The sequence below is a fragment of the Ambystoma mexicanum genome, chromosome 3p (genome assembly GCF_040938575.1).
Source record: "Ambystoma mexicanum isolate Mex_15411 chromosome 3p, UKY_AmexF1_1, whole genome shotgun sequence".
Lineage (NCBI taxonomy): Eukaryota > Metazoa > Chordata > Amphibia > Caudata > Ambystomatidae > Ambystoma > Ambystoma mexicanum.
Window position 1 is genome coordinate 168,964,280 of NC_090925.1, and position 23,658 is coordinate 168,987,937.

General features: G+C 46.1%; 1 protein-coding gene across 1 annotated transcript in view; it reads left to right on the forward strand.

Annotated features, from left to right (window-relative positions):
* LOC138579844 (alpha-2-macroglobulin-like protein 1) overlaps positions 1-23,658 on the forward strand; it is a 530,696-nt gene that overhangs the window by 120,335 nt on the left and 386,703 nt on the right. The window contains exons 8-10 of the mRNA XM_069650076.1: positions 13,924-14,047; positions 16,421-16,526; positions 21,933-22,039. Of these exons, the coding sequence (XP_069506177.1) occupies positions 13,924-14,047; positions 16,421-16,526; positions 21,933-22,039 (337 nt within the window). The remainder of the gene's footprint in view (positions 1-13,923; positions 14,048-16,420; positions 16,527-21,932; positions 22,040-23,658) is intronic.

Here is a 23,658-nt window from a genome sequence, read left to right on the forward strand (position 1 = left end):
AGAACTGGGTGCATGATTACCATCCGCCATAGTGCCACAAGGAGGAAATCCGAAACACATGCCATGCAAACAGCACAAGAACAAATCCAGGCAAACCAGCATAGACACATTTGCATGAAAAGAGAAAGGAAGCAGTGAGGCTCCAATAGGAAGCTGAGCTATGTCACAGGAGGCAAAGGTAGAAGAGAACCAGAAACAGATCCTGAAAGTCATTGCAACACTGCAGTCCACCTTGGAAATTGACGAGGTCAGGATAGATGTGGGGTTGCTGTGGCAAGATGTCCGAGCATTGGTGAACAGAGTACAGACAGTGGAAACACAGGCCGACGAAAAACAGGCAAAACATAGCTGGCACCTGGTCTGAAGTGCAGGAGCTAAGACAGAGGTGGCTGCACTGGAGAGCACTGCGGAATAACATAAGGATACAGGGTCTGCCAGAGGGGACAGAGGGCAGCGACCCAACAACATACATGGAGGAAATGCTGTTACAGGAGGTCAGGCAGGAACTCTGTCTCAGGGGTTCACAGTGGAGCATGCCCACAGGCCCCTCGCCAGCATACCGTCTCCGGGAGCACCACCAAGACGGCTGATAGCAAAATTCTTAAATTATAGAGACAGGGAAGCAATTCTGGCATTCTCCAGACAAGGAGGGGTTATCGAGAGAGGATCCGCTAAGATCACTGTGTACCCAGACTACACGCTGAAAGTGCAGAGACAAAGTGCAGCCTATGAACCTACGAAAGAAAGGCTACGACAGGCGGGCCTGAAGTACATGTTAATATACCCAGCCAAACTAAAAGCACTGCACAATGGCACCTCACACATTTTCTACTGCACCGAACGGGCTCAGGAATGGATGGATGCGACTGGGGTGGCCCCCCTCCGGACGAGTTAGGAAGCTGGCCCACAATGAACTGCAGCGAGACTGGTATGCCTGGCCCTAGCAAACACATAGCAGGGCATTGAACCATTGACAGATGGTACAGGAGGAAGACCGTGCACCTCACTGGAAGAGACGGACAGGGACATGCTGACTCTTCGACTGCCGTTAGGCCATCGATGGCCGGGCAACTTTTCCCCCTGCCATCAACCTTTTGTTTTTGCTTAGGGGTGTCACGTAGTGGCACCCTGCTGCTGCATGCGAGACCGACGTGAGGAAGGGTGGGATACCAGTTAAGTGTGAGAATCAGCTGGGCCTGAGCGACCTGGGTGCTGTTGGGCACTTGTTGGGGAAAGTTGGTGTTTTGGGAGTGTTATATGTTGAGATCACTTGCATGCTGACCATACCTGTGACCTGCCTACCGGTATGGATGCTGAGTGTGCTTATGAGGGGTGGGTGGGCACTGAGGGGGAGGTATGAAGGCGGCGGCTGAGGGAACTGATTGGTACAGGGCGAGTGGAACGCCCAGAGGGAGGAAGGGGATTGAATGGGCTGAATGAGTAACCTTAGGGTTGTCTCTTGGAACGTGCGTGGGCTTAACAGCTGTGTCAAACGCAACAGGGTGCACACTTACTTGATCAGCAAAGGAGTGCACCTGGCCCTTCTGCAGGAGATGCACCTGGCAGTGAAGCAGGCCATGATTGGCAAAAGGTGGGGAGGGCTGTTACAAGGATCACCGCACTCAGCACACGCCCGGGGGGAACACTGGTGTGGATAGCTCCCTCAGTGCCGTTCAAGCTGCCGGAATGTAAATGTGACAATGAGGGCCGGCTGACTATTATATATGGGCTTCTGGAACAGAGGGAGATCTGCACAATCAACACGTATGCTCCTATCCATGACGCTACTTATTTTGTCAGATCTCTAGGCCCTCGGTTGGCACTGTTCAGAGGGGCCCTGTGGTTCTGGGGAGGGGATTTTAACTGTGCTCTAAATCCAGTGCTAGAGAGGTCAGCTGACAAATGTAGGAAGTGGGCACCACCACCAAATGCACTGGGATCTTTACTGTGTGAGTTGGGAATGGGAGACATCTGGAGGCAGCTACACGGGGATAGGAGAGACTACTCATATTACTCAAGCCTGCAGGGGGTGCACACATGCATAGATTACATGTTCACGGGCATCGAAACCCTGGGCGAATTTATTGCAGCCGACTACAAGGCGAGAGTACTTTCAGACCACGCGCCTCTCGTGGTGACATGGCAGAAGGTGGCGGATACACCCCCAATCCCAACGTGGAAGCTACTGCTTGATGATCCATTCCGGCCCCATATGCGGGACAAGATTGAGGAATTTTTCTTAACGAGGGAAGTGTAGACAGCGCTGGGGTCCTGTGGGAATCCTTCAAGGTGGTAATGAGAGGGGAAGCAATGGGGAATATGGGAATATGGCAGACATATGGAAGGACTTGCTATAGGGCATTTCTAGCGTAGAAGTGCAAATGGAAGTGCAGACAGGGAAAGCGAACCACCCAGTGGGGTGTGAGAAAAGCCAGGCCTGCATTACAGCATGGGAGCCCCTTGGTAAGTATGATTACAATAAATACACGGAGAGACTCCATGACACAGGGGATACGCCCGGGAGATTTCTATCGGGCTGTTCGCATGGAGGAGAGGAGGAGCGTGATAAGCTCTATCAGGGATGAATGTGGGGAGGAATGCAGAGCCCAGAGTGAGATCAATGCAGATTTTAGTCGGTTTTATCAGCGCTTATATGGTGCTGGAGAAGAAGGTAACGGCAGACACTTAGAGGACATCTGGATGCAGATCGATCTGCCCATCTGGAGCAGGAGCAGGTGAGATGCTTGATGCCCCATTTATGTTGGAGAAGTTGCAGGCAACCATACACACTTTGTCCTCAGGCAAGACATGGGGTATGGACAAGTTCCCGGCAGAGTTCTACAGAGAGTACCTGGGTGAACTCATGCCGCCCCTTCTGCAGATGCTGGAAGAGGCGTACGTGGTGGGCCTACTACCGGCAAGCCTTCAAGAGTCTATCATAGTGCCGATACTAAAACCAGGCAAGCCGCCACTTGAGTGCTGATCATACAATCCACTCTCGATGATAAATCAAGATTGCAAAATCCTCGCAGCAATGCTGGCAAACAGACTGAAGGGTGTTGTTGGCACTTTGATACATTCCAACCAAACAGAGATACGGCATGGAACCTGTGCAGGTTACACCATATGACAGACCAAACAAAGGGGGAAGTTGCAGAATATGCAGCGGCCGCGTTGAGCGCAATAAAGACCTTAGACTCTGTGAGGTGGGACAGGCTGCATGCACCATTGTGATGTTTAGAGGAAGGCTCATTTCTCGCAATGGGTACATTTATTGTATGAGAAGCCGAAGACTCGGGTCAAAACTGGGAGAAACATTTTGGAGGCGTGGGGACTGGGTAAGGGTACTAGGCAAGGGTGCCACTCTCCCCCATGTTGTTTATCATGGCACTAGTGCCGCTGGCGGCTTTCCTTGGAGCGGACTTCAGGGAAGCCAGTATACCAATTGGGGTGGACAGGCACGTGGTTTCATTGTATGCAGACGACATGCTGCTCTACATGCAGAATCGGAATCAAATTTATCCTACATGCTGGAAGTACTGGGCGGCTATTACAAAGCTGTCTGGTATAACCATAAGCAAAGCAAAGTCGAGGCTGTTCCCACTGGCCGTCCTGGTGGAGTTGGGACAGCAGCACCCACCGAATTTGGGCATACAATGGGAGATGGATACCTTTCAGTATTTAGGGGTGGACTTTTACCATGACCCTAGGATGGAGCACGTGGAAAACACTACGAGGCCACTCCGTGGAGTAGAGAGATCCATGGAATTCTGGCAGATGCTCCCCATAGCAATGATGGGCCACAACGCACTACTTAAAATAGTGGTGCTGCCGCGCCTGTTGTACCACTTCTTGAATATACCCTATGAGATCCCAGGAGCATTTGTCTGTAAACTTGACTCAGTGCTAAGGGGATTTATCTGGGGTGGAGGAGGTGCCGAATTACGCTAGACACACTGAGAAGGGACTAGAGGGATAGCAGGATTAAGTTGCTGCATTTTCAAGCATACTATCTTGCTAGCCAATTGCAATTTACTGTGGCCTGGATGGCCGACAAAGTCTCCCTGGATACAGAATTGCTGTGGGATGAAGCCACCCGATTCTATTTGAGGGAAGTGATCTAGGTGGAGGGAACTGACTTAGCTGGGATGCCTGCCCTGGTAGAATTGGGACAAAGACTGTGGAATAGATTGTGGAAGATGGTGGCAGAAAAGACCCGTACTCTGCCAGTATATCACTGGTGGCAATCTGTGGGGGGAGACGGAAGGTGGCATGCTGCTTTAGTCTCCACTGGGAACTGAAAGGGGTCATCACTCTGGGGGACCTGTACCAGGAGGGGACATGGAGAAGCTTCCCGGAACTGATGCAGTGCCACGATATATCAGGGGGACAGTTCCTGACATACCATAGGGTGATCAGATTCATTACGAATAGATGGCCAGATATAAAGGAGGGATTTTCAGGGGACGCCACGCTGGACTCCCTATATGACTTAGCAGAGGGGGGCCATGTGGTGTCTAGGTTGTATGATCGGATCCTGGACTCGCTAAGCAAACCAGAGCTCAAAGTGCAGGCCAAGTGGGAGAAGTAAGTAATCCGAGTCTTCAAAGATGGAGAGTGGGACAGGGTGATGGTGTATGTGCATAAGGTCTCTAGGAACACCAGACTTAAACAGCTGCAGCTGTTAATCACACATAGAGACTACATGACCCTGCATGCCATCACTCAGTTCATGGGAGAAGGAGAACAGGGATGCCCAAGGCGTATGAATGGGTCAGCAGATATGTTGCATATGTTTTGGTCATGCCCAGTAATGTGGAAATGTTGTCAGGGAATTACAAACAGAGCCTTGAAGGGTGGGATAGATATAGGTGAGTGGACGCCGGAGGCATGCCTGCTGGGGTTGTTCCAGAGACAGCGCGCAGAGCCCTATATTACGAAGATGAAAGATCTTGTCCGCATCGTGGCTGAGCGGAGGTTAGCAGTGGCTTGGAAGTCTACAGGTGGCCCCACATAGAAGCGTGGTAGGGAGACCTCCGAAGATGGGCAGAGACAGAAACAGTGGTGTGACACAGGGTGGTGTACAGGAGACAAAGGGAGGTTAGCGATAATGTCATTCCATAGAATGCATTAGATCCGGCGATGTTTGCACCCTCTGACGATAAACCGATGTGAATCCCATGTCAAGAGGATGGTGGGCATAGAGCAGGGAGGCAGTTGAGCTGTAAATAGTAAGTGAATCCAACAGTCTGGGGGGGGGGTATGAGGGTGACGGGATGGGTATAGCATGCCTAACTTTTTAAAACGTTTTGATTACAAGTTGGGCTATCGTGCCCAGTTAGGCTGAGTGCCAGCAGATAGGTATGACCTGACACAGACTTGCTGGAGAATGCTAGATGCAAGAATTAGAGACTCATGGGTACACAATGGGTGAGATAAGGGTAGTAATATGAGAATGCTACATCCTTAAGAATACACAGTGTACATAATGTGATCACGTGCACTCTCTACCTCAGCTCTGGTGGTACACAGCCGTCTGTTTCAATGTGGTTTATTGTAGTGTTATTCTGTGGGTCTTTAGGTAAACTCCTTGGCTACATCTTGGGAGTTATCTCATAAGTCTCAGTCGAAGCCCTAAGGCTGTTGCTGGGGGTGCTACCCTTGAAGTCCTCATGGATCTGGTTACGCTGTAGCTTTTGTATCTCCTTTGGCCTCTCCTCTATTGAACCCTGACTGGCTGCTGGGACTCATTGCGCAACAATATGCTTTAAACACAACCAACCACTTCATTGCGGAAATATGGAATTCAGTTGAGGCTCAATTGGAAAGAATCTGGACAACAGTACTACATCTGTGCACCCTTCCCAATGCATCGGCCCTATTAAAGGAGAAAAGCAGTGCTTGGAATGTGAACAACAGCTTACATGCTCTGCACCAAACGAAGCATTACAAAGAATATAGCGACCACGGGGTTCCCCACATGTATTATGCAATTATCTTACTAGGATTTCCAGTGGGCAACTAAGACCATTCACCACATGTATGCATTTTAATATTCTCCTGCTTGGTTGGTCAGGTTTGGCGTACGCTGATCGCAGGTGTCGTCATTGCAAGACTGAGATCGACACCATTCGTGACATTTCCAGCGGCATGTCCGGAACTGCATAGTGCGTATCTGAAGGGCTGTGCATCATGTGTGCCCTCCATTGATTTCATTGAGACCGGCCGATTCTGGAGCGGCCTCCAGGGCTCTGAATCCAGCCTGGCTGTAGCAGCCGCTTCCCACACATGGGAATATGCAGCTTTTAGTATTCAATCATATCAGCGTCCATGGACGTATCTGCTTCTTCTTTTATTGTGGGGATTGCCGCATAGTCTCGGTGCACTTTAGGGTTCAATCCATGGTCTTTTTGCTTAACCAAATGCAGTTTTTATCCCTAGTGACTTGTTATTCTTAATAATGGTTTTTTTACATGGTTTTACATTCCTATTTTAATATTTGCTAACGGTGATACTGGTTGGTGTGTTGGTGGCTTACTTGCTATTTATGTGCTAAAGGTTTTCTATAACCAAATGCATTACATTAAAAAAAAAAAAAAGAATAGCCTGATTCAGCTTTGAGCTCAGCTTTACACGGAGGAGATATTGACCTGGATACACAAGCAATGCTTGAAATTCAATCCCACAAATATGGAAGTCTGTGCTTCTGGTGCCAACTCAACACTCTTGAACAAGATATCTGGGCCTAGAGGAACTTGCCGCTGCCGTAAGCCTATATGTCAGGCAGTCATCCTGTTAGACTTCCCGTAAGAGCACACATTAGTACAATCTTAAAGCACTTTCCCGTTTGATGAAACTATTTTGCATTGAGCATAAACTGTTTTACTCAATGCTTTTCTCTCAAGGGCCTGGACTATTGTAATGGCATACCCTTGGGCCTTCTTAAAGAGCACATTGGCCATTTACAAGGGATCCAGATGAATCTGCTCATGGATCTTTGGTCTAAACAATGGGAGGATATTTCAGACTCTTTAAAGCTACTGCATTGCTATCAAACACATTCGCCCTATGCAGTAGCTAATTACCAAACCGCTCCTTCTCTTCCTGCAAGATAGGTCCCACAAATACTCTCTCACAAGAAATCCTGTGTGTGCCTCATGTTCAGTGGCAATGCAAATGCTGCATCTTAATACAATGCACCTAATTATGAGGTGTGGGGTGTGTACTGCACGTGGCATTCCCAGTAACACAGCATGCACTAAATACTGCCTGATCATAGGGTGAAATACTTCTTAAAAACACCTCCAATCTTTCCTGCAACCCAAGAGTTGGAGGTACAAATTGGAAAACCTCCCTTTCAATGCTTATATGTTATTCTCTTGGTACGACGTCCTTTCAACGCGGGATGAAATGACGCTTTTCTCCGTGGATATTTCAACAAGAAAATCCATCGATCTTTTTAGGGGGGGTTAGAAATATATATATATATATGGTATATGGGGGGTGGGTGTTCTGGAATAGATATAAAATAAAAGGGGATGGGATGGGGGAGAACCCCCCTCAGAAATAATTTGTAAAACAATGTGTGGGTTTTTTTCATTGAAATATCCGCAAAGAAAAACCCAGCAAAATTGCATCCCACAATGAAACGACATGGAACCATTTACTTTCCGTCGTATGTCCAGCTGATGTAGGGAAAAAAATTATTCTGCAATGGTCTCCCAAAGGAGGTAAAAAATTGGGAACCCCCAATTCCCCTTTTCTACATTATAAAAAATATACAATAGCATGATGGTCCACTACCATACACAATCCTGTCCATCCTCAAAGGGAAGGTGGAAATGAATTGTTTAAAGAATAAAGAAATATTGCAGGCACATTTTCAGGCATGCAGCATGCATATTTCTGGAAATCTGCATCCATTTCTGCTGACCTGCCAGATTTCTCAGAACCAGGGATATGCTCACTATTACTTCATAGAGTAACGATAATTACCCAATAGGGTAACGGTTGAGGCATGCTAAAATATCATAGACCAAAAGCTCCAATTGCAAAATACTGAGGCCCACTCTGGCGCATTTTGCAATTCGAGCTTTTTTTTTCTTTTTTTTTCCCTGCAATGTTTCTTGTATGCCAAAGACACCCCTGCAGCCCCCAAACCCGTAAATAGGGAAAACCCCCGCAACTCTCACTCACCTACCTCAGTATTTTTGGATTCAGTATTTTATACCTATGCGGGATGCGTCAAAACGGTACATACGACCTTTCAGATATGACCTTTTTGGTCGATACCGGTAACAGTAGGTAACAATTGTGAAAACCTACAGTTGGGACAATAGTGTCTAAAATAGCCAGTGTTACATATTATTGTGTGCAGTCAATTTGAAACTTAAATTCACAGAGAAAACGTTTGTGTCCTTGGGACGGGTGCGTTAGGTGTCCAGATGGGAGTAACTATGGGCCGCTGACTCATGCACTGTAAAAACCACTCCTGTGCCTGTGCACTCTTCTGCACTCCCTCTGCCCTTAAAACATGGAATATGTGCACTATAATAGAGTCCAAACTACTATATTGGTCAATACATGCCCTCAACGTTTTTTTTTAAATTTTTGGAGCTCATATTTCAGTAATTTTGAGTGAGGTTTTAGTCTTCCCATTTTTGCCTGGTCTTTTCTGTCCGGTTTTATTTTTATTTCTACTCAAAAATGTATAAAGTTTATATTTAAACTGTTTTCACATTATTAAATAAATAAAATCTTTCAGTAACAGCTATAAAAAAAATGTATACCGGCCTGCCTCTGTCTAAAACAATAAAACACCAATTTCTAACCTGTTTCCTCTAATAGCTTCCCTACGAAACATAGCCACCCACCCACTTTGGCTCTCCCTGTGCTCAGACAACAGGGGCACTGCCTAACTTACTTCCGCCCTTTACACCCTAACTTATCCAAACCCCCCAAAACATGCAAAGCACAGAGACAAGGAGATACACTAACAAGATTCAGATGGAGTTTGCCTGCACCGGTTCCTCCAGGACTACCATCTGGAACAGGCACAGAAGAAGGCGTGTCAGTTTGGTTTTAAGGCTGTTATCCCATATGGCAACTTCTCTCATGTGTACAATGTCAGAGATGGATGCGTAGTATAAATCTCCGGTACGCCGCACCACTAGTTTGTTTGCTTTTTACACAGCGTACCTTTAGTTCAAAGCTCTAAGAAAAGAATCTTGGACGCTTTTTCTTTCTCCCGAGCCAAATATAGAATCAGCTGCGACCGGACCTTCAAGCATTGCCAATTTCCCAAGGCATGGCAAGACTCACACAGCGTTCGTCCGTGGCTCTGCAGACTGAGCACCTTAACGACCTGTACTCAACTTTCTTTCATCTTTTTTTCTTTTTAATTGTGATTTAATCAAAGGAATTATGATTTTTTATCACATATACAACAAAGAAACCACAAAGTAGAATTAAAAAGAAAAAGAACAAAAGAAACACAAACACCAACAACGCGAGAAAATTAAAGAACAATATCCTATTAGTACATCTATTCTTACTTTAAACCTTACATAAATGAATCAAATCTTTACCTAACCAATCCTCGGGCCTCCTATCTTTATACCCCCCACAATACTATAAAACTTAAACTGTCCAACAGTTTCAATACTTCTATCGGTAAAAATACTTCATGGCCCAAGGATAGTCTCTACCAAAATTCCTCCCTATTTAACCATTCCCTGCTGTTCACAAATCGTCTCATATATTTCTGCCTTACGGGCTCCACTGCTTTGCAGGATATCAAAGCATGCTTCAATGTCTGCCGTAGTGCTTCACCAAACTGAGAACACGTTTCGTCGTCAATAAAGATCAATTGCTTTCTAACTCTTAAAATTTCGCCTGTAGGCAATAGGTTCAAACGAATTCGCAAAAATTCCATTACCATTTTGAATTTGAAAACTGTTTCAAGTAGGTTGGGATGAAGCCCCTGTGTTTATCCAAACAAGAGAAGGGGGTGTGCACTTTATAGGAGCACATAGTATCAATTGTTAAAATCCAGCCAGTTCTCATTATTGCTATCTTACACTAACAGTATTAGATACTAAGTTGTTCACTGTTTTCAAGGATTTGTCCAGAATTCCAATCATTAATCCTTCTAGTCTCTGGAGAAATGCACTTGAGCCTTCCTGCAGTTACTTTCAGATCTTCATACAAGGAATGATTTTGCGGGACCCAAATGGATCTATACAGTGCCACTAGCTTCCAGTCCAGACTTGAACCAAGTGAACTCAGAACCAATTCATAGTGTAAACTCGCCATTAGGAGCAACTGTGGCAGATTTAACACTTTATGCCCCAGCCTTCCTTCTAGTCTTACCCAATTGATGTTCCATGACAGGGATGCAACGTCCATACTATAGAGGAGAGTAGGAATAACTTTAACTTTATAAAAGTTTATCAGGGGAATGATCGAGAATTTATAATACAGCCTTGATAACTTCTGCATTTGACAGATAAATTGGTCTATTCTTGCATCTAGGCGCCCCTCAACTAAGGAAATATTTTAAAGACCAGATATGGCCTCTTTAGACTGCTTAATCTCCTGACCATTTAAAGACCAGTTACACCAAAATGCTCTTTTTAATGGGAGCAAGAAGCAAATTATGTTTGACTTTGCTGGATTCCTTAGTAAATAATTAGCTTCTGCATACTTCTGTAGAGCAGTTACCAGTCATTCAATTCCCTGAGGGGTGTGGTCAAGAAGCAGAATATCGTCCGCATACGCGATCCATGTGGGTTTTAACATACCCACTTTCAGTGATGCAAAGGCGTGGCCGCTAAGGGCCTCATCTAAATCTGCTTAAGAAAGGTTGAAGAGGCAGGGGCCAAAATTAACCACTGCCTCACTCCCCTTTCCGTATCAATTGGATTTGTTACATGGCCATCTTCATCCAATCTTATTTCTATGTATGAATTTTGGTGCAGGTGGATTATGATGGCCAAGAGTGACTCTGGTAGAGCCCATTTTCTCAATTTACTCCAAAGTCGCCCCCTGACAACAGTGTCAAAAGCCTTAGAACGGTCACTTTAAGCTCTGCACACCGCCTGGCAACCAAGCTTTCTTCTCGCACAGTGAAAGCGGTCCTCTCCTAACGCCTATCTGGGCCTTATCTAGAATCCCCCCTTGCTCTATCCAATGCTCCATCTCTCTTAGAACTGTTCCCATGAACAGTTTATTGTCCGCATCCAGAAAGGCGATAGGGCGATAGTTTGCAGGATCCGCCCTATAGACCTTCTTGTAAATTGGGATTATAACAGCTGTTCTCCAGCTAGGCGGGCAACATCGCAGATTGATCACAGCCTTAAAGCCTGCATGGAGGACCGATGCCCATAGTTCTATGTTTATTTGAGAGGCCATTGGGCCCTGCCGTTCTTGAAGTGGTTGAGTTTTTTATTAGGGAGACTATGTCCTCCCGAGTCACATTAAGTTCCCACAGTCCTTCGTCAATTTCCACACCTGCTCACCCCGTCAGACTCTCATAGAGCTCCCTAAAACGTTTACTCCAGGCCTGTTCTGTAATTGAGTTCCCTTGCAAGTTCACCTGCCACCCTTGTCTTGATTTACCAAGGCCCAAACAATCCTTGAATTGTTGGTTACAAAGGTTTCCAACATTTGTTCGACATGTCATTCATTTTTTTAAGAAGCCATTCGACCCAACCCAGTTCTTGTACTTAGAGGTAAGCTTTTTTTTCTGCCATGCTTTCACTTTTTGATAAGGACCCCCTAGGAAGTGCTCGAATGGACTACTTTCTAAGCTGCCTTTTCTTGTCCCATGTGTCTAGGTCAAAAACATATTTGTGGAGCTTATTAGTATTAATCTTAATATGTTGGGCGCAGCCTGATTCCAGATAAAGTCCAAGACATACGGAGCACACATCTGTTCGAGATCGTTATCCGACATGTTCTGTAATGATTTGCTCCGCTTTTTATTCAATCTATGACTATTCCCCCTAAATTTAGACAGGGGATTCCCCCCATTATTGACCTCTAATGTTTGTACTAAACCCTGCTCGCCACTTTCTTTTATCAGTGGTAGAGCCTTTCATATACACAATGGAACATTTCCAACTCAAACTCCACCACTTAGTTTGCACATCTACGCTAGTTAAAGTGCGCAACACAAAGCATCCTTAATATATTTGTTTATATCCATGAAGTCTACTAGCCTGACATACAAACCATGCAAGTTACTTCATGTCACTAATCCAATGTTCTCAACATCATGAATAACAACGAGCTGATGGTTTGTATCAAAGAATCTCCATATCTATCAGAGTTTATTACACAACTTCTTTCATTGCCGGTCTTAAATCACTAAAAGTACAGTGCGGTTAAATAGATTTTTCAGATTTGCATTACTTGTATTCTGGGACGTATAGTTTACCATTCAGCATGTGAAAATGAAAGCCACAAAGACATTGTTTTAGCTTAACATGTTGCTATATGGATTTGCATGTTATCATGTAGCTTTACTATGCAGTTTGTGTGTTTTGTAAGTAAACTATGTAAGACAGTATTATTGTAGGCTCTGAAATCCAAAACTTAAATATGTGTACTAAGTAAAGATTGGAAGGTATGTGGCCACATTTGCAGACAGGGTTAACATTCCTGCCTCACCCTTTAGCCAAAGTGTGTGATTCTGGTCAATTATTTAATCCCCCTCCGCCCTTATTTTAAACGGTGTGAACTTAATCACACTATTTGAGAAACTACATCCTTGCAATGGTACAAATTTAATGAGTAGGAAAGAAATTGTGTACACTTATGCTGACACCTACCATCCAAAACACATCCTCTTGGGATGTCTTTGAGCTAGGTCAATCACGCAGTACCATCAAACGTTGGCCTGTCACTGTTATTGTTATTTCTAAGTAGTCTTCTGAGAGTTAAGAGTCAATGGCTTAAATGCAGCTGCAAAAGTGTTATAGGTTTAATTAAAATGCCTTAGACAATTGTGCCTTCAACCACTCTATTTATATATGCCCGTGAACTGAGGTCCTGCCTGAACAAACATTGACAAAGTGAACAGTTTTGGCTTGTGTGTAGGTATCATATTGGCAAATGCCTAGATAATCACACCATGCTCCAGCTGTTGCATCTAATGCTCAGGCAGTACCATTATCACCGTGCCTGGAAAATGCCTATCCTATGCCTTCACAAAAGCCAAAACTGTCGTCTTTGTCAGTGTTTGGATTCCATTAAAGTGACAGCAACCAGGTGATTACTGGCAGCTGCAAAGTGTATTGAGTTTAAGGTCTGGGTATGGGCTTGCTCAAAGTACTGAATTTCTGTTTTGCACAATAACTGTTACTTACAAATAAAAGTATTCATTAAGAGAAAAGAGACTGTAATTAAGAATGTCACCTGTCATAGATAGATTCACTAAGTATACTATTCATATAGGAACATTACCTTTTTACCTACTGACAATGTATAGAGCCCTAACCAGTTCACGTTGTATTGCCAATCAAAATATATTCAAACTATATTTGAACTGTGTGTTTTAGTGTTAAATTGGGCGTCCAATCTTGATTAATTTGCATGCACAGTTGGATGAAACATTTTTATCTTTGAATACATTGTTCTGATATTTCTGTCAGGGACGAATCTAGTTAATGCCATTAGTTTATTATTCCAGCCAATCTCTATTCTGGCCACAGTACAAAAAGATGCATTTAGCATTTCAAACCAGAGGTCAAGCCCTGACCTGCCCCGCCCTGTCCTTTCCCAAAGTTCTCTCTCTCTATCCTGCGGCTCCCATCTGTCCTGCCATGCCACTCCCGCCTTTCTGGATGCAGCCAGAGAGCCACCAGTACCTTTTTTCCACTTCCACCAGTGATAATGGTTTGTGTTTCGCACTTTCTGCAGGTACCCGTATGGCAAGCCTGTCCACGGAGCCCTCAATATATCTGTGTGCGGGCAGCCAATGAGCGACTTGATGCCGCTGGAAGGGAGGAATCACTCAGACCTTTGCCGGGATTTCAGTGCAGAGGTGAGACAGCGGACCACGTAGCAGCGGTATTGACCTACCTCCCAGTCCATAACTCGCTCACGATCCCAACTCACTGTACACTAAAGACACGAATCAGCAAAGGCACGCAAGCGTGCAAGGCCCTTCCCAATCTCACGGTTGCCATCTTCCACCCTGCCACCATCCGACCACAGGGCACAGCCAAGAGGGCCCACCCATTCTCTCTGGCAAGTGCCGGAGGAGAGGAGCACACCTGCCAGAAATCTCCAGCATGCACCAGAGAAGAAGAAAGCCACCTGCCAGAACTCTCTAGCATGCGCCAGAGCAGAGGGAAACACCTGCCAGAACTCTCCAGCATGCACCAGAGAAGAAGAAAACCACCTGCCAGAACTCTCTAGCATGCGCCAGAGCAGAGGGAAACACCTGCCAGCACTCTCCAGCATGCACCAGAGAAGAAGAAAACCACCTGGCAGAACTCTCTAGCAAGCACCAGCACAGAGAAAAACATCTGCCATAGCTTTCTAACATGCACCAGAGCAGAGGAAAACACCTACCAGAACTCTCCAGCATGCACCAGAAAAGAGGAAAACCACCTGCCAGAACCATCTAGCAAGCACTTGAGCAGAGAAAAAGACCTTCCAGAACTCTCTAGCAAGCACCAGAGAAGAGGAAAACACCTGCCAGAATTCTCTAGCAAGCACCAGAGCAGAGGGAAACACCTGGAGAACTCTCTTGTAAGCAGCAGAACAGAGATAAACACCTACCAGACCTCTCTAGCAAGCACTAGGGCAGAGGTAAAACACCTGCCAGAAGGCTCTAGCAAGCACCAGAGCATAGGAAAACACATTCCAGAACTCTAGCAAGTACAAGAACAGAGGCGACCACCTGCCAGAGCTCTCTAGCATGCACCAGAGAAGAGGAACACATCTGCCAGAACTCTCTAGCAAGCACGAACACCAGAGCAGAGGTATACACATGCCAGAACTCTCCAGCATGCACCAGAGCAGAGGGAAACGCCTGCCAGGACTCTCTAGCAAGCACCAGAGCAGAGGAAAACACCTACTAGAACTATATAGCAAGCAGCAGAGCAGAGATAAACACCTACCAGAGTTCTGAGGCAAGCACCAGAGCATAGGGAAAACACCTGCCAGAACTCTCTAGCAAGCAGCAGAGCATATGAAAATACCTTTCAGAACTCTCTAGCAAGCACCAGAGCAGAGAAGAACACCTGCTCTGGCAAGCACCATAGCGGAGGAAAACACCCACCAGAACTCTCCAGGATGCACCTTAGCAAAGGAAAACACCTGCCCGAACTCTCTAGCAAGCACCAGAGCAGAGGAAAACACGTGATGGAACTCTCTAGCAAGCACCAGAGCAGAGGAAAAAACCTACCAGGCCTCTCTAGCAAGTACCAGATCAGAGAAGTCGAAACACCTGCCAGAAATCTCTAGAAAGAACCAGAGCATAGGAAACCACCTTCCAGAACTCTCTAGCAAGTCCCAGAGCAGAGGAAACCACCTGCCAGAACTCTCTAGCAAGCCCAGGAGCAGAGGAAAACACCTGCCGCCAGAACTCTCCAGCATGAGCCAGAGCAAAGCTAAAACACCTGCCCCCCCCCCTTCATGCCCCTGTGGGCCCCTTTTGGAAACTAAACACCCACGTGTCCTAACCCACCTCACTTACAGTCTCACTTGCACACAGATTGCAGGTGTTTACAATCTGCATGCATCAACGCCTCAGTTTCTGCATCAGACCTCTTTCCTTCACCCCACCAGCACCAACCCAACTGTCACTTTCCAGGACCTTCAGGCAGGAGACCATGAGATTGGCAGAAGTCACACTACAAAAAACCCAGTTACATTACACTGAAATGGGTAGGGGCTGACCTCCTGCATGGGCTTACAAGGTGACGATGCAGTCTTGGGCTTCCAGTTAAAAGTGAAACAAGATCACAGCCCCCAGAATGCATTACAAGAGATATGTTTTATTTCATTACTAGGACCTTACTTGCTGCTTTTAGCCAGTCCAGCAACCTTTGCCCACAGCATCTCTTGGACTGGTGGAGAAACACCACAAACACATAGACTCATATCCAGCAAGCTGAATGCTATCTCAGTACTGGGAGGTCTCAGACAGCTCATTCAATGCTTCTCAATGCTGCAGCACTTTCGCTAGTAGTGAGACTCACACAACGCACCAAAACTGCCATTCAATCCTAAAATGTAATCATATCCATATTCCACTAATGGGCCCCACAAACAGCTCTGCCAATGCACCTCAATATTGTTGCTTCTCTGGTATCCCTGCACTGGGACCCACATGCAGCTCCGTTAATGGCAATGAAACCTGTCTGTCATAGCTGTCCAATGTGTCTGCTGTGTTCTCTCTTCGCAGACTGCTCAAGATGGCTGCTATACTCTGACGGTGCCCACGGACCAGCACAACCTGACGGCCATAAGTGACTTCTATGTTAAGATAGAACTGAACGAGCATGGAACAGGTACTGTATAACTTATTCACTTTCTTCCATTTTTAGCTTTGGCTAATTGGTGGCATTGAAAGCAGTACCATTAAAGCCAAAACTACTGCCATGGCAATCAGAGTATCAGAACTGTGATGGTATTGAGGGCTTCCGATGGAGATTCCATATGGCGAAATACATAATTATTATTGGTTTTTGTAACGCACTTAATACCAAAGAAGCTTTTAAGAATGGACTCAAGAAGAGTACCTGTGTTGCTCCTCATAAGCAAGATGAGTGTGTTGCCACATACCTATACTACCCGTGCCTACATAGCCAGCAGTTGTTATTGGGTTATGTATTCACCCATTTACCGCCCATCTGTCGGCTAACCCTATGTCAGTTTATACCCATGGCCGCCGAAAATGACGCAATTTCTGCACTCTTTCCCTTCGTTTGTATTGTGGATTGAATTTGGCAGCCATTTTTCTTCTTTTCAAGGTGGCGGACACTGTATGTTAATGTTTTTAAAAGATGTTTTTTTTTGCCTAAAAAAACAACCAGTGTTGCTATGGTCACATTGAAAATGACAATATACTTACCCGGAATGTCATTCTAGTGTTTTTAGTGAATGAGGATGTAAGGTTGTGTATGAAGGTGGGGGTGAGCAGGGCCTCGCGCGGGAGCTGTGCAGCAATAAGGCAGCCGACACAAAGCTGTTCATAAGAAAACTAACTTTATTTGCGCACGATGCGCGCGCAGCATTTCTGGGTCCATGACTCTTCTTTTTTATTGGGCCGTGCAAATGACAGCAGCATCTCGCGATGCTACATCTCCCCCAAAATAATTACAGTCCTACCCCATTTTTTGATCCAGTGCCAAGGCTTTCAGATGGCGCGGCGGGGTCTTTCCTGTTGACGAGATGCACTTGTTCAATCCACCTGGTGTTCCATGTTGTTGTGTTCTTTTCTTTCTGGCTCATCTTCATCTGCTGAGTACCCTGACGCCTGACTCTCGTTGTCTTACTTTTTTTTTCTTCTTCTTCATTGGCTTGCTCATGTCTGTATATTTGTGTGCGCTCATCTCCCGTCTATCTGAAGAACAAGCAGTCTCTTGTTATGACCCATCCGTCTCTTTCCGCCCTGACCATTGCTCTATTGATGTGAGATACTGTCGTAGGTCTCGGGTTGAACGGTGGCATCTCTTTCTGTACTTGTGTTTGTTTGATGGTAAATGATGTAGTTGATATAACCATCTGCCCTATCACATGAGGCCGTCCCTCCAGTGAGTGGATGTTGAGAGAAGAAATCTGCTGGATGTTCTACTTTGCCGGTTTTGTGTGTTATTGAATATTTGTATTCCTGGAGACGGAGTCCCCATCTTGTGATCCATGACGCCATTTGGGCTGTTGGCTTGGTGTATATCATTACAAGTGCCTATTGGTCCGTGATTATTGTGAATGGCTTTCCATACACGAATATGTGGAATGTTTGCAGGCCCACACCACTGCGAGAGCCTCCCTTTCAGCCTGTGAGTACCTCTGCTGGCGTAGAACACAATCTTTGTTTTGGCATGTTCACCTCTGGAGTGCTGGGCCAGTATTGCTCCCAGTCCCACAGGGCTAGCATCAATGATGAGCTCCGTCTGGTGGTTCATGGCAAAATACGACATACATACGGTCACAGCCATGTCCTTCCGTATTTTGTCGAAACTTTCTTGCTGTGGTGGTCCCCATTCAAATTTTGCATCTTGTTCCGTGAGCACTCTCAGGGATGCACTAGTGGTGGCGAAGTCTGGGAGGCACCTGGTGCAGTAACTGGCTAGGCCCAAGAAGGATCACACTTGTGCTATGTTTTCAGGTCTCAGGGCCTCCGCAAGCGCTTTAATTTTATCTGGGTCCACTTGAATGCCCTTTTGCGAGAAGATATGTCCAAAAACAAAACATTTTAGTGTGCTTTTGTTAAAATCACACTTGCCTCTGATTAGCGTGAGAATGGTGTCACTCAGGGCTGTGCATACCTTCTGGAGGGTGGCGTCACGTGTTTCTTGCGACAGTCCAAACACCAGGATATCATCGCTATAGTTGATGCAATGCGGTATGTGTCAGATGTGTCTCTGTATTTCTTCTTGTAATATTTCTGCTGCTGATGAGATGTCGAAACTCAGGTGTTTATATGTTAATAGTCCCAGGTGCGTTGTGAAAGTTGTAATGTAACGCGACTCCTCACTGAGTTCTCTATGGTGGTAGCCCTTGTTGAAGTTGAGGCAGGAGAATACGGTGGCACTGTTTAGAAGGTGCATCATGTCAGTGATAAGGGGTGCCTGGTGATGTTCTCGACGTATCGCTTGATTTGGCGCCCTCATGTCGACGCACAGTCTGATCTGACCATCTGCACTCTTCTTCGGTACCGGGAGGACTGGTGAGACCCATGGGGTGGGTCCACTCGTAGGCTCTTTATTATCCACTTCTAGGAGTGCCAGAAGTTCCTTCTCAACCTGGTGTTGAATGTTGAAAGGAATCCCCCTGAAATGCTGTGCGATGGGTTTCACCATGGTATAAATGTGTAGCGATATTTTTCTTGTTTCAGCTTTCCAATGTCCTTGAACAGACTGGGGAAGCTTACTGCCTCTTTTGCCGCCGGAGACATGTATTTCCCTCAGGGAAGTAATTTCACCAAAATGTCACGGATAGTGGAAGAGACATTGCATGCCCCTTGACCTCTGATGACATCACAGGAAGTGATGTAATTTTGCCCCACCCTGAAGTGAAATCACGGGAAGCAGATGGACACGACCTTTCACCCCACAACAAAATAGGAAGTGGCATCACATAACATTGTTTCTGAGTACACTACAAAAAATATGGTTACGATATCACTATAAAGTGAAATACATTTCATAAAAGAATGGATCACCATATGTATCGTTAATATCAGTGCGTACAGACCCATATTACCAAATCACTGTCAATGCTAGCAGATGTTCAAGGCCAAATGATAATGATGTGTTATTATATGGCACTTATGCTTAAGCGCTTCATATAGAACAAATATACATACAATATCACCCAACCTGTGTTGGTACTCATTTATCAACCTCAGCAGTATGAAAGGCTGAGTGGCCCTTTTTCTGAGTCAATCCTGCAACCTGCAGATCACACACACATTACAGAAGCCAGCGCTCAACAAATTCAGCTATCTTAACGGCTATAGCCATCAGAAAACCAGCCACTCCAGAAACAAAGAGCCATTTGTTGCTGGCCACAGCCCATAAGCCTCAATTTTCAAGAAAACACACAAAACTAATTGTTTGTTTTAATTTTTTTTAGGGGTAGCAAGAGAGACCACAGGGATAGCAAGGGGGAACTCAGGGGTCACAGTTGCGAACCCTTGCAACCCTTAAATGACATCCATGATTTCCCTGCCATGAGTCAATAGAGAATGTTTATGAGGCCCATTTGGACTGCGGATTTAAAGCTTAATATGCAGCCACTTGCAACCTCCATGGCCAGGACGTGAATTAGCAAATTGTCTTTCTTTTCTTGTGGTGCAACAATGTTCTGAACATGCCCACACAGAGCTGTGGTTCCTTGGCTCCATATGCATAAATGTCCACTTGAGCTCGGCGTAACCTTGGATTGCTCTTCAGTTCCAGGTATTCTGACTCTGGCATGGCGTTGATGGTTGCCCCTGAGTCCACGAATAATTCAAACTCCTGGTTCTGTATTGTCAATTGTAGGTTGGGATTCCCTAACGCATACAGATACCCCTTTTTGCGTCGGTCTGTACTGGATTGTGACTCTGATCCACTGGTCGCGGGTGTGAATGTGTACAATCTGTGTATTTGCATCTCCATTTTCGGCAATATTCCGGTGATTTTGAGTGCATTCCTCCTGTGTGTCACCTCTCCTTGTGGTATTTTCTTACAGTGTCTCTTGTTCTACCTTCCCTGTGCTATCGGGGTGGGGCCCTCTGCCTGTGCACGCCCTCATCTGTGGACAAGGTCCTCATTGCCTTTGGATTTCGGGACATTGCACGATAATGATCTTCCCCTCCACAGGCACTGCACATCTGTCCGATAGCTGGGCACGAGTTTGGCAGTAATCTAGTGATAAATCCATGGAATTACTACTAAAATCTTTCACCATTTCCACCAGTCAGTCTGGTGGTATTACCACATGACTACGAATGGTGGTATGGCAGTGTAAATCACCATTTTTGGAGTCCAAAGGACTCCAGGGTAATTTGAATTGGATTTACTGTGAGGGTAATTCCACATGGAAAATCCGCCAAGTTCTGAAAGTAATGTGGAGTACAGACCTCCAGCACAGTGCGGCAGGTACATCACCTTCAAAGGCCTCCATCATTTCACACTCATCAGCTTAAGGCTGTCTTGCAGCCCCCAGCACGCCAGGTGAAACATGGCAACGTGGCCCCCACATTCACTGGCCTCCACTGGCTCCCCTCCATCCACAAGTCTGTGTACAATTCAAGCCTTTGGAAATCCTCTTGAAAGTCCCCCACACCAGAAAGCCTTGTTACCTAAGGGAGACGATCCATCCCGCTGAGAAATTCTGCCCCTCCCACAATGCAAAACCTCTAGAGACACAAAGAACCCACAAAAAAGGCCAAGTAATAGGCACTCTCAAGCTACGATGCCATTATACCTCAGAACTCTCTGCTTCTCTAAGACACACCCACTCCCATCCTTCATAAATAACCTTAAAACTTCCTGTTCATGCTCCATCACTCTCAGCCTAATCCATCTCCTACCTGATTTGGCTGTCTCCCTCTGGCAAATTGACACTTCATTTCCTTCTATGCAAACCATGTGGTCTTCGTAAACGCCAGGGAGAGTTTAGCCATCCCACACACTATTGAGAAGACTGTACATGAGGTCACAGACATACGCTGTCTGCCCATGAGAGTGACTTTTCTGCGGCCCTGCCCAGAGTGCATTTCACTAAGACCACTCTTTGTTTCCCAAGAGTTGTTCTAAAGAGCCTCATATTTTACACTTCCCATATTCCTAGCTCCTACTCTGTAGAGCCAATCAGGGTCCCAATTTCACCAGGGTTCTCCGTGATTGGTTTTCCCAGCAACTACTGATCTGCCACATATCGTGGCAGTAACTCTCCACTAGCCGTAAACCCACTCTGTCGTGCACAATGCAGCCTCCAGTTGAGTTTAAATGCCCAGCAACCCCAGGTGCAACATTCCTTTGCATATGTCAGCGGCATGATGTCAATTTGGTGGACTACTCCATAGCAGAAACTGGTGGAAGGTTTGCATAGAAACAATAACTAGTGTATGCCCTGTCAAAGGGTTGATCATTGTGTTGTATGGGTAGTACTATAACATACTATTGCCTTATGGGTGGGGGCAAAACATGCACCCTGAAAGCATCTCACGTGCCCTTTCCCCTCTCCCTTGCCTTCTTTTGCAGGTGCGTCTCTCTCTGACGTAGTGATGGTCCCTGTGGTATCATGGATGTTCCTGCAGTTTGTAGATGTCGAATTTTACTACCAGACGGGCATGTTCTTCAAGGGCAAGGTAACACTGGAAAGGGCTACCTTTTAGAGGTTCTACAAAGCACCTTCGTCTGCATGTTCTCAGTGCATTTCAGACAAGGTCCAGGTTTGCTGTGGCAAGAATCGTGCTCCTGAGACCAGTGTTCAGCAATGGCACTTGAGGAATTAGTTCATGAGCTTCAATTGGCAGGACATCTTTTGATATGAGTGAGAAATATGAAAGGCTGAAAGTCAGAGCAGACGCAGCAACAAAGATCCACTCCACACCTCCCAGAGAGATATTAAAGGCAGAGAAGGCAAAGGGAACCCACCAACATCCAATTGGCCAAAAGGGTCCAAAATCCAAAGCAGCTTCACAACTTTGAGTCAAGGCCCAAATCACAAGACCAAAGCAGAGCAATGTGAAGAATCACAGCGGGGCCAGCGTAGGAGAGCCATCTCACTACCTCACAAGCAACGGCAAGAGAACTTTACAGGTGTAGCTTCGTGGTTTTACCCAATCCCTGGGGTAGAAACAAGATCTGAGAGTAGGCGCAGCTTCTCCAAAATGTTGACATACAGGACCCCACAGGCAACTCTAACACCTGGATGACAAATCTCACCTTGGATCTCATGCATTCCTTTGAGATCTTAGCAACTTCCTCTTCCCTGATTCTCATCTAGTCAGATTAGTTTGCCATCCCCATTACTATTTTTCCCCTGCCCCCACCGGACACTCCCCGGCACCTCTTTCACATCCCATGACTTCATCCCAACACTTGGCCAGACCATGCTGCATTTACTCTTAAGACCGTGCAGCAGCTCTCCTCTACTCCATAACAAACGGCTAAGGTTAGCAGTAGGTCTCCCCCTCTTGCCCTCTCCCCCTTAAAGTTGATAACTACTCCCAGTCAATTGAAAACGCTCCCTGATTCTGGGAGTCTCCTCGTCTAGCACATGAAGAGACAAAGCCCCTTGAGGGTCTCCAGCTGTGCCATTATCTCGCTGTGGACCGCATCTGCTTCGAAGCCCAACCTCGGAAGTATCATAAGCCTTGAACCAAATTAAATTGAACTACTGTCCATCTCACATTTATTATATGCATCAAATATCCATAATGAGCCTTTTGCGGTCTTCAAACAGCTCACTACTCTTTCTGCCTGTTTCAGTAAATAGCCTCCCTTTTGCAAGCTTAGATGAGAAGTTGTCTGCTTTCTTTAAATCTAGAATCAACACTATTCATTCGGTGGTTGCAACTTCTGCCACATGTGGTCCTACTTCCTGCGGTTCTCCACACGTTCTACCCATGCCTTTGCATCCCGCTCCTTGCCCGCATCAAATCGGGGTCCCCACCTGATGATTGTCTGGCCCCCATTAAGCAGAAATTTGGCCCCTCCTACCGAGCACACATTCCTTCCACCTTGAACCCTACCAAGCTAATTCCCCTTTTGAGAAATCCTACTCTGGAACCCGCGGCTCGGCTGAATTTCAGACCAGTGTCTCTTCCTCCACTGCAGGCTGAAGGTTTTACATCACTATCATCCTGGCTCCATTGGTTCTCGCCATCCTCTCCAGGGTGGCTTCTGCCAGACCATGGTAACTGAGCCAGTCCGTGTGTCCATCCTGGATGGCCTCTGGTGTGGATGCTGCCATCGCCCGGGT